The sequence below is a fragment of the Gekko japonicus genome, unplaced genomic scaffold (assembly GCF_001447785.1).
Source record: "Gekko japonicus isolate JY-2015 unplaced genomic scaffold, Gekko_japonicus_V1.1 scaffold1476, whole genome shotgun sequence".
Classification (NCBI taxonomy): domain Eukaryota; kingdom Metazoa; phylum Chordata; class Lepidosauria; order Squamata; family Gekkonidae; genus Gekko; species Gekko japonicus.
The window spans coordinates 457574-468586 of NW_015174319.1; the positions used below are offsets into that span (position 1 = coordinate 457574).

An 11013-nucleotide genomic window follows, 5' to 3' on the forward strand; every position below is an offset into this window, starting at 1 on the left:
AAGAGAAGTCAATGTTGGATCAGGCCAGTGGCCCATCCAGTCCAACACTCTGTGTCACACAGTGGCCAGAAATACCAGGTGCTGTCAGTAGGTCCAGTAGTGGGGCCAGGAGACTAGAAGCCCTCCCACTGTTGCCCCCCCCGAGCACCAAGAATACAGAGCATCCCTTGCCCCAAGTAGCTGCTTCATGTAGCTTGCAGCCAGTGTTCCCTCTAAGCTGAGTTAGTGTGAGCTGGCTCACAGTTTTTAGCCTCCAGATCACACATTTTTGTCTTAGCTCAGGAAGGAGGGCTCCAGAGCAAACTAATTCAGGCGGTAGCCAGATCGCTCGCTCACAACTTTAATGCCAGTAGCTCACAAAGCAGAATTTTTGCTCACAAGACTCCACGGCTTAGAGGGAGCATTGCTTGCAGCAACATTTAAATGAGATGTTGAGCCCATGGAAAGTCTCAAGGAAGAACTTCGCCTTGCCAGCTAGTGTGGCGTGATGGTTAAAGGGTTGGATAAGGATCTGGAAGGCCCAGGCTTAAATCCCTGCTTGGCCTTGGAAGCTCACTGGGTGACCTTGGGCCAGTCACAGACTGTCAGCCTAACCTACCTCACAGGGTGGTTGTGAGGATAAAATGGAGGGGAGGAGAATTATGTGAGCCACCTTGGGTCGCCATTGGGGAGAAAAGAAGAAGAGGAAGAAGAAGAGGAGATTGGATTTATACCGCATCTTTCACTTGAAGTCTCAGAGTGGCTTACAATCTCCTTTCCCCTCCCCACAACAGACGCCCTGTGAGGTGGGTGGGGCTGAGAGAGCTCTCTTGAGGACTGCCCTTGAGAGAACAGCTCTGAGAGAACTTGTGATTGACCCAAGGTCACACCAGCAGCTGCACATGGAGGAGTGGGAAATCAAACCCGGTTCTCCCAGATTAGAGTCTGTGCTCTTAACCACTACAACAAACTGGCTCTCAAAAGTGGGGTATGAATGAAATAAATATATTCATCCTTGCCTCAATCTTGTGAGGTAGGTTAGGCTGAGAGACAGTGACTCAGTGAGCGGAAGGACCCCGAATCCAAGTCTCCATGTTCCGTATCCAACATTCCAGCCACTTCCTCTCTTTCAGTATGACTTCTGTTCTCTCTGCAGAAATCCGCTGCAAAAGGTAATCCACGATAGCTGCCCTCCACCTCGGCTGGGGCAGGGCCTTTATTGCAAAAATGCGACATCGTTTGCTTTTCACGTGACCGTTTTTTGTGGGGGAGGGAAACCTGTAACATTATTGCCTGTCGTTTCACGCTTGCATGTTACCCAGGTGAAAAGCCAAATTCTGACATTAACCATTAATGAAATAAAAGGGTGCTTATCACTTTGGCTGCATTAACAAAGATAAGCTTTTGAATAATGTACTTGGAAATACCTATAAGGTGAGATAGGTGCTTGCTTTTCAGCAAAGTGTGCTCTGGTTCTTCTTGGAATTATTTAAACTGTGCTAAACGGGGTTGAAAAGGAGTGAAGCGGCTTTTTCTAGCGTCGCAGGGAGTTCTTTTTGTCTTTAACAAGGAAAAGGCGCGTTCTACAAGCTCCCTCTAACTACATAGCTTGTGTTTAAACATAATGGAGGTTTCCGTGTAATCAGATAAGATCGGGCATCAACAGCGCTAAGCGATTTAGCCACTAGGTATAAACAGTGATTCTTTCTCGCACGTGGTCTGTGTGTGGTTCAAGTCTCTGGCAGCACTCGTTCAGTTAGCTGTGTTGCACACGTTTTGATTTAACCTAGTTACCCAATGAGCTGTTTTGCAAAGAGCTATTTTGATCTGAGTTGGCTTCTGCCTTGGTTGGTGTACGGCTCCTGTAAAACAGGGCAGGAAGCGACAGCTGGTTGCCGTGGGCTGGAGCAATGCCCGTCTTAATTCTTAAAGGTCATTTCAGGTGGGCAAGGCGTGTTGGTCTGCAATAGAAGAGCAAGAGCCCACTTGCGGGAAGGGTGGGGTATAAATGTAATGAAAATAAATAAATAAAATAAATAAGATTCAAGTCCCCATAGAGACCAACAACATTTACGGGGTATAAACTTTCGAGAGTGAAAACTCCCAAAATCTTGTTGGCCTCTGCTATTAAAGGTCGTGGTTCTCCTACAGTCGTCCTCTTGGGTTTGAGGTATCCAGGGGGAAAATATCTTAGAGGAAGCAATTTAATGCAGATTTTCATGGCTTCTTTTTGCAGAATTTGCAGCCTTTGGCTGGTTTTCTGTGATTAACTGTGCAATTGTATGCAGAACAAGCTCTAGTATAAACCCACCGAGACTGGTGGGCTTAGACCAGAATTACGCTCTATAGGATTGCACTGTAAGGCATAGGGTCTGTGGTATAGCATCCTTGCTGAAGCTAAGCAGGTATCGATCAGTACCTAGACCGGAGACCTCCACCGAGCAGGGGTTGGACTAGATGACGTCTGAGATCCCTTCCAACTAGAGATGTAAAATTTCCGGAAATTTTGAAGCTCGGGAAAAAATCCAGTTGAAAAAATGCTACATTAGCATTTGTTTTGTCTTTTCTAGATTGAAAGTCATTCTGTTACTTTAGGAACATAAAATATGACTATGGACATTTTTACTTGGCATGAAATTATCACAACCAGCATATTAAAAATATAGTGTATCCAAACAATTATTACAAACAGAATACCCACCCACATGCAAAAACAAAACTGAAACCTTTTTATTTTCTTCTGACAATCGCACCTCCTAAAGGAAGAAATGCATCTTGTTCTTGCATTGGGGAGTTCAGTTTGTAACCTAGGACTTGCTTTTCCTCAGTGCACAAAAATTTGATCAATCTGATACCGTACATATTTTTTACAAATGATCTGGAAAATATTTGAAGACCTTGTCTTAAAATATTTTATTCATCATGTTAAAATAAAACGTTCCATAATCAATTTTTTTCTTTTCTTTTTTCAATTTTTCCAATTTTTCGGAAAAAAACAAAAAAGGCTTTTTTCCCCGGGCCTTCACATCTCTACTTCCAACTCTAACATTCTATTATCTCTGTGTTAATAACAACAGTGACAGAATTCACAAATCAGTTTGCAGGCTCCCCTGCGGGCTTCTTGAGTGTTAGCAGCTGAAAGAGGCCGAGGCGAAAGGTTGAGGGATCTGCCAGCAGAAAGAAGTCTCTCTGCTTCCCTTCTGCAGTATTGAGTTCTTAGTAGTGGGACATTGCTTAATTTCTCTGCTCTCCTCCACCTTTGTACATCGTTCTTCAGTTGCTGCTAAACGAAATTGCACAGTGGAGTTATTACCAAATTCCATTGGGCGGTTGTCCCAGCCGTGGCTGCCTTCGGGAGTGGCTTTTCTTACTTCCTGTGGGGCTTCCCTCTGCACTTCCTTCTTGGGCACCTGCCCTGCTGTGGAGGGTGGGGGAAACATTTGCTCTGTCCGTTTTGTCATGCGAGTTTGCCACCTTCATTCTCTAGATTTGCTCGGGAAGTCCTAGTGATCGACAGCAGTTATTACAAATCATGTGTCAAAATAGACTGGGGGTCTCCAACGTGGTGGCACACTGCCCACCAATGCCTATCCTAGGGCCCGCCCAGTGCTTCTTGTAAGTGGGTGGGGTCAGGGGGAGCTTTTGCCTAGCAAGGCTTCTGATTGGCCACTGGAGATTTGATGGTCTGTGCAGATTTTTTAAAATATTACTTTGGCAGCAGCTGCCCACCACAGCACAAAGATCTTCCCTATATGACTGCAGGTAAGCTGCAACACCAGGGGCCACGGTGGCTCAGAGCTTAAGATGCTGACGCTGCAGACCGGAAAGTCGGTAGTTCGGCAGTTCGAGACCTGAGTACCGCATGACGGGGTGAGCTCCCGTCTCTGGCCCCAGCTCCTGCCAACCTAGCAGTTCGAAAGCAAGAAATTGCAAGGAGATAAATAGGCTCCACTTTGGTGAGACGGTAACAGCGTTCCATGCCGCCCACATGACCACGGAAACGTCTTCGGACAGCGCTGGCTCTTGGGCTTGGAAACAGAGATGAGCACCGCCCCCTAGAGTCGGATTCGACTGGCTTTCGAGCAAGGGAAACCTTTACCTTTTTAAGCTGCAACAGCCATTTTGTGGTAGGCTCCGCCTCCTGCAGCAGCCATTTTGTTGCTGAGCCCACCACACTGTGCCAGAATTCTAAAGATGCCCGCAGGTTCAAAAAGGCTGGAATAGGGATACCTTGAAATAGACATTTGCATTTATTGCTGTAATTGCATCAACGTAGTAGGTGCATCAGCAAAGCTCCTTCCTCAGGCTGTGGTATTCAGTCACCTTCACTGGTGCCAAGTTCATTTCCTTAAACGGTAGCTTTCTTCTTGCTTTACGTTAACATTTTTCCTTTATGCTCTTTTCAGAATACTAAATGCTTAACTTTGCCTTTTTAAAAAAAAAGAATCTATCCCTTTTGCTTCTTCCTTTATGTTCTTTCTTTCTACTCTCTCTCTTTCTCTCCTTGCTTCTGCCCTTTAGCAAAAGTAGAGAGATGCATGTAGACCAGAGTAACAGAAATGTGGATGTCAAGTAAGTGTGAAGAACAAAACAGAGAGCCGGAAGGAAGAACGGGTGTTGGAAAACAAGTAGAAATACAGCAACTGGGACCAGATTCAGATGGGATCCCTACAAACGGTGAGGTTAGTTGTGTAGCACGGAAACAAAGCGCATGTGAAATTCTCGCTCTGTTGCCACCTGCTGGCTGATCGTGGGCACACGGCGTTGGCATAGGCATCTGGTCCAAAATGGGGAATGCAGGGCCTGTCGAGGTAGAAACCGTGTGGATTTCAGCAGTTACAAACTCTTCAGGGGCAAAGGGCTTTCAGATCTGGTTGAGGAGCAGGAAGAGGTTTCGCCAAAGGATCCTAGAGATGAGTGTTCCCTCTAAGCTGAGTTAGTGTGAGCTAGAGCACAGTTTTTTAGCCTCTGGCTCACACATTTTTGTCTTAGCTCAGGCAGGATGGCTCCAGAGCAAACTGATTTAGCCAAATCGCTCGCTCACAGCTTTAATGTCAGTCGCTCACAAAGTAGAATTTTTGCTCACAAGACTCCACAGCTTAGAGGGAGCCTTGCTAGAGACATAGTATTTTTATAGTAAAGGCTAACTTGAACTTGAACACAAGGGAGATGAGATCCTGTGACAGAACCTCTTAAATTATTTATTGTCAGGATACAACATGAGGAAGGTCACGCGGCATCTGGTTAATGTCCCTAGAGGCAAATTGGAAAGGACAAAAAAGAGAAAAGGGAAAAAAACCTGAACCTAAAACCTAGAATTCAGAACCTAAAAAGGTTAGTCAAGAATAAAAGAGGGCCAACTCTAAAAATCTAATTATGAAACATACAAAAATATGCATGTATTTATTCAACACAAATTAAAATAACAAATAAGGGCCCATTCATACCTCATATACAAATATAAAAACATACAAAGGCTAATAAAATAGACCTAATGCATTTCGGCCTTTACAGGCCTTCCTCAGAGGTCTAATACAAATAGAACATGTTGGCTGATATGTAAAAATATATACAATCATACATATACAAAATATGAAATAAAGACCAGAAAACAATTGTTCCAAAGTTTAACCACTGGGCAAAGAAAAGAAATACAACAATACAAATGAAGCCTCCAGTGCAATCACATGTCCAGTAGTCACATGTCCAGTAGTTCTTCTCTCTGGTCAACTGTATATTCTCCTGAGATTGTACAGCCAAATGTTCCCAATACAATGTTCCTTAAGTTAAAAGCAGTGTTGATCAAAAAGGTGGGCCTATATAGTAGATTCTAACCCTAGAGGCAAATTGACCAGGAGGATACTTTCTTGTTCTGGGTGCAGCTGGGAACAAAACCACAGGAGCTCACAACACTGCCTTGTACTGACTCAGACCCTGGGCCCATCAAGGTCAGTCTTGTCTACTCAGACTGGCAGCGGCTCTCCGGGGTCTCAGGCGGAGAAAGGTCTTCCACATCACCTACTGCCTGGTCCTTTCCACTGGAGATGCCAGTGATCGAACCTGCGACCTGCTGCATGCCAAGCAGAGGCCCTACCTCTGGGTAGCCGTGTCAGTCTGTCTGTCGCGGAAGAAAAGAGCAAGAGTCCAGTAGCGCCTTTAACAACATTTGTGGCAGGGTGTGAGCTTTTGTGAGTCCCTTCAGATCTCTGAAGAAGTGAGAAGTGACTCATGAAAGCTTACGCCCTGCCACACATTTTGCAGGGCTGTTTTTGGGCAGGAACGCACAGGAACGGAGTTCCGGCTGGCTCCCGAGTTGGCCACGCCCAGCAGGAACTCATTAGCATAATAGGCCACACCCAACAGCAGAAACTCATTAGGATTGGCTACATTAGGGGTGTGTGGCCTAACATGCAAAGGAGTTCCTGCTACAAAAAAAACCCTCTGGGTTTTGACCACAAACAAGGTAAACAGAATAAGAAGCAAAAGGTGGGTGTGGCTGAATGGCCACACTTCTGATAACATGGGGGTGCGGCCTAATGTGCTAATAAGCGGTGCTGTCAGGGGTGTGGCCCAATAGGCTAATGAGTTCCTGTTGTTGGGTGTGGCCTATTATGCTAATGAGTTCCTGCTGGGCTTTTTCTACAAAAAGAGCCCTGAATTTTGTATAGGAACCTGAAAGTTACTGAGCTGTAACCATGGACAGACTTCTACAGAATTAAGCCGTGAAGCTGTAGGAACGCTACCGTGTATGAAATTAATGGCTATGAAGCTCTTGGTATTTGGATTTAAAATATCACAGCTGGGCCTGAACGTTGTTGTTACCAGCGGGCCTCTGGTGGGCCACGTGAATATAATTCCTGCAATGAGGACCTCTGAGAATAGCTCCGGCTTTTGCTGTCACTGAAGTTTGTCGTGATTCGAGAAGCTTTGCTGGCTGGTCACAGGACCAGAGCAGAGTCTATGTTTGGGTGTTGTGGTTGTAAGCACCCTGTAATATCCCGGTGAGCCAGTTCAGAGGCCCTTGCCTGTGGAGGGAGAGTAGACCCGCTCTATCTTTGTGCCGGGATTTTGCAAGAGTCGCTGTCGTTGCTCTCCTCCTAAAGTGTTTTGTTTACGAGGAGGTGGATACAAGAGACTTGCTGTTCTTACACTCCCTGGCCACAAGCAGGGGGTGGGGGGACAGGGTTGCCAGATCCAGGCTGAGAAATTCCTGGAGATTTGGGAATGGCGCCTGGGGAGGGCAGGGACCTCAGTGGGGTACAGCGTCATACAATCCACCCTCCAAAGCATCTGTTTTCTCCAGGGGAGCTGGTCTCTGTAGTCTGGAGATGAGCTGGAATTCCGGGGGATCCCCAGGTCCCGCCTGGAGGCTGGCATCCCTTAGCCGTTTCCCATCTCTGCAGTGCTGCCGTTTCACACCTGCCCGTCGCTTTCAGCCACGTCTGTCTGTTCTTCTACCAACCTGCTTCCATCTCGGCTTCCCGCCCACCCGCCCTTTGGGCGCTGGGTGTCCTCGAAGGCTAGAACGGTGACGGTTCCAGCCCCGCTACTTCCAGTGTCATTTCAGTGCATCGCTTTCATTCGGTGGTCTGTTCCTAAGCATCCGTCTCCTAACACCTTTTCTCTTTTTGTGAAAGATATTACGGGAGGCCCCTTGGAGAACAACTACAGGCTGAAGCAGTTCCACTTTCACTGGGGGGCCATAAACGAATGGGGCTCCGAACACACAGTCGACTGTAAAGTCTTCCCAGCAGAGGTGAGAAGGAGGATACAAGGGGTGGTTATGGTAGCCCAACTACCCGTACGGGGAGGATGGCCGCTGGGTCTCCTGAGAAGGAGGATACAAGGGGTGGTTATGGTAGCCCAACTACCCGGACGGGGAGGATGGCCGCTGGGTCTCCCGATATTTTCCTTTCCTGAACTGTAGCTGTGGGCCCAGTGGAGTTAGGATGGGGTGACGGTTGGTTCTTTTAAGTCTGTTCCCTCCTCACCAGCTGCAGTTAACCCCACAAGGGAAAGATGCTGGTACCTGTGTCTCTCCCTCTCCCTCTCTCTCCCCCTCCCCCTCTCTCCTCCTCTCTCTCTCCCCCTCTCTCTCTCCCCCTCCCTCTCTCCCCCTCCCTATTCCCTCCCTATTCCCCCCCTCTCTCCCCCTCTCTCCTCTCTCCCTCCCTCTCTCCATCTCTCCCTCCCTCTCCCTCCTTCTCTCTCTCCCTCCTTCTCTCTCTCCCTCCTTCTTTCTCTCCCTCCCTCTCCTTCTCTCCCTTCCTCTCCCTCTCTCCCTCTCTCTCTCCCTCTTCCCTCCCTCTCTCTCCCTCTCCCTCCCTCCCTCTCTCCCTAGTCCCGTTTCACTTAAAGGGGGTGATTTGGGTTACGAAAAGGTCTAAACACCCCCTCCCCCTGTCCTAATGGTCCTAAGTCAGCATACAAAGGAAAAGGTTTTTTTACTAATTGACCAGAAAGGCCTTTTTTGTGATGATGCTGAATCAAAAGAGAAAAAGTGGCTAATCGATAGCGGAGGGTCTGGTCCCAGCACACCCTGCAAAGACTTCTTCGATGAACTTAATGAAAGTGAGAAAGGAGGAATAAAAATTGCTACTGGCGAATGCACTCAGGGCATCGGGACCGGCGGTTTATGCTTGAGCAGACTTTTTGATTGGCAGTCACGGGTGTCGAATTCATTTGTTATGAGGGCCAGATCTGACATAAATAAGACTGTGTCTGATAACAGCGTCCGATAACTGACACCTCTTGCTTTGAATTATTGCATCAAAATGTCTGGGCTGTTTGCAATCTTGAGTATGCTGTTCAGGTGTGTATCTGTAAGCTGCAAACCTACGATGATGCAGCAGCAGCAGAACTGGAAGAAGCAGCAGAAGACAGCCAGTTCCACTGCGGGCCCGATAGAAGCCCTCTGGGGGCCTCATCCAGCCCCCGGGCCGCATGTCTGACACCCCTGGTTTAAGCCACTGACTCTGAATAAGATTGTGTTGCCAGTGAGCTTTGAGGCAGAGTGTAGATCTGAAATTAGCTGGCGTAGACTGGGCATTAACTCCACCAGTCTCAGAACTCCCATGTAACATGTCCTAACATGGGAAGAGCTCTGCTGGATCAGACCGGTGGTCCATCTAGTACAGCGTTTTGCCTCACACGGTGGCCAACAACAGGGCATAGAGAGGCCGAGACCTTCCTCTGATATTGCCTCTTGGCGCTGGGATTCAGAGGCTGACTGCTTCTGGACATGGAGGTTTGGCTCCTTGATGTTCTCACACGCTGAGTGCTAGAGTGTCTCGCGGAAGTGGCCCCTGCTAAGGAAGATTCGCAAATGAATTAGCTGTAGTGGGTCTTCTTCCTAGGAACTGCCTGTCTAGGCTTCACATCTCTTTAGTTGAGACGTGGACAAGGCCAGAGATGTGGCTATTTGACCCAGTAGCTACATGGCCACATTCTCCTTTTTGTGAACTATGTTTGGTCAGCCACAAAAGCCCATCATCTGGTCTCTGTGAGCAGGGTTCCCTCTAAGCTGAGTTAGTGTGAGCTCACTGATTTTTAGCTCACACATTTTTGTCTCAGCTCAGGAAGGACGGCTCCAGAGCAAACTAATTTATGCAGCAACCAAATCAATTGCTCACAACTTTAATGTCAGTGGCTCACAAAGTAGAGTTTCTGCTCACAAGACTCCACAGCTTAGAGGGAACACTGTCTGTGAGTCAAACCCAGGTCATTTTGATGCCTCTTGAAGAAAATACAGTTCTGGTTACATTTCTGTCTCAAGCACAGATCCCGTTTTATTTCAGCTGCATTTAGTACACTGGAATTCCTGCAAGTTTGCGAGTTTCGAAGAAGCAGTCATGGAGGCTAACGGTCTGGCTGTCATTGGAGTCTTTTTGAAGGTACGGACTCAACAAAAGCACAGCTGTTCCACTCTGAACTCTTTTTAAAAGCCACTTTTGTGCAAAAAAACCCAACCTACTGAAGAAAACCTTCTTCTGACTGCTTATTTGCTGATTTCTTTTGGTTAACATTAAACAGGTAAGCAGACCAGTGGTCCATCTAGTCCAGCATCCTGTCTCACACAGGGGCCAACCAGTTCCTCTGGAGGGCCAACAACAGGGCAGAGAGGCCAAGGCCTTCCCCTGATAAGAACCTAAGAAGAGTCCTGCTGGATCAGACCAGTGGGGGTCCATCTAGTCCAGCATCCCGTCTCACACAGGGGCCAACCAGTTCTTCTGGAGGGCCAACAATGGGGCAGAGAGGCCGAGGCCTTCCCCTGATAAGAACATCAGAAGAGCCCTGCTGGATCAGACCAGGGAGGGTCCATCTAGTCCAGCATCCTGTCTCACACAGTGGCCATCCTGCCTCACATAGTGGCCAACCAGTTCCTCTGGAGGGCCAACAGCAGGATATAGAGACTGAGGCCTTCCCCTGATGCTGCCTCCTAATTCTGGGAGTCAGACCCATTAATCAGTCTTAGAACATTAGCCCTGCTGGATCAGACCAGTGGTCCCTTTGGTCCAGCATCCTGTCTCTCACAGGGGCCAACAACTGGCCTTCCCTTGATGTGGCCTCCTGGCTCTGGGATTCAGAGGATTAGTACCTCTGAATGTGATGAGAATATTCCTTTCACAGAAAGGTTTTGTACCTGCCCATTAAGGGAGGTTGAGACTACAGAGCACATTTTTTTAGATGTCCGTATTATCAGGTGGCGCGTAATAAAATCATCACGCGGCTGTCTGAACAAATTCTGGGCCTCTCCGAAAAAGCTAGACTCGAGTTCCTTCTATCTGGTAGAAATCCCAAGATTACCCACCGAGTAGCCAGTTTTTGTATGGCGATACTCAGATCACGGAAACCCCAAGGCAGCTAGCTAGTTAGATATAGTAGTCTGATATTAGATTAAACAAGAGAAAAGACCCGCGAAACTTGGGGGGGGGGGGGGAGGAACTCAGCAGGCGGAGGAGGAAGAAGCAGGTAAGCTTCCCCCCCCTCCCGTCGGTTCCCCGTCTCTCCACCCCCGGCTCGCCACCCCCCCAG

The 11013-nt window shown here is 47.8% G+C and overlaps 1 protein-coding gene across 1 annotated transcript in view; it reads left to right on the forward strand.

The window, feature by feature from the left end:
- Window positions 1–11013, forward strand: part of CA5A (carbonic anhydrase VA, mitochondrial) — a 30715-nt gene that overhangs the window by 13972 nt on the left and 5730 nt on the right. The window contains exons 6-7 of the mRNA XM_015424213.1: window positions 7617–7735; window positions 9777–9872. Coding sequence (XP_015279699.1) covers window positions 7617–7735; window positions 9777–9872 — 215 coding nt within the window. The remainder of the gene's footprint in view (window positions 1–7616; window positions 7736–9776; window positions 9873–11013) is intronic.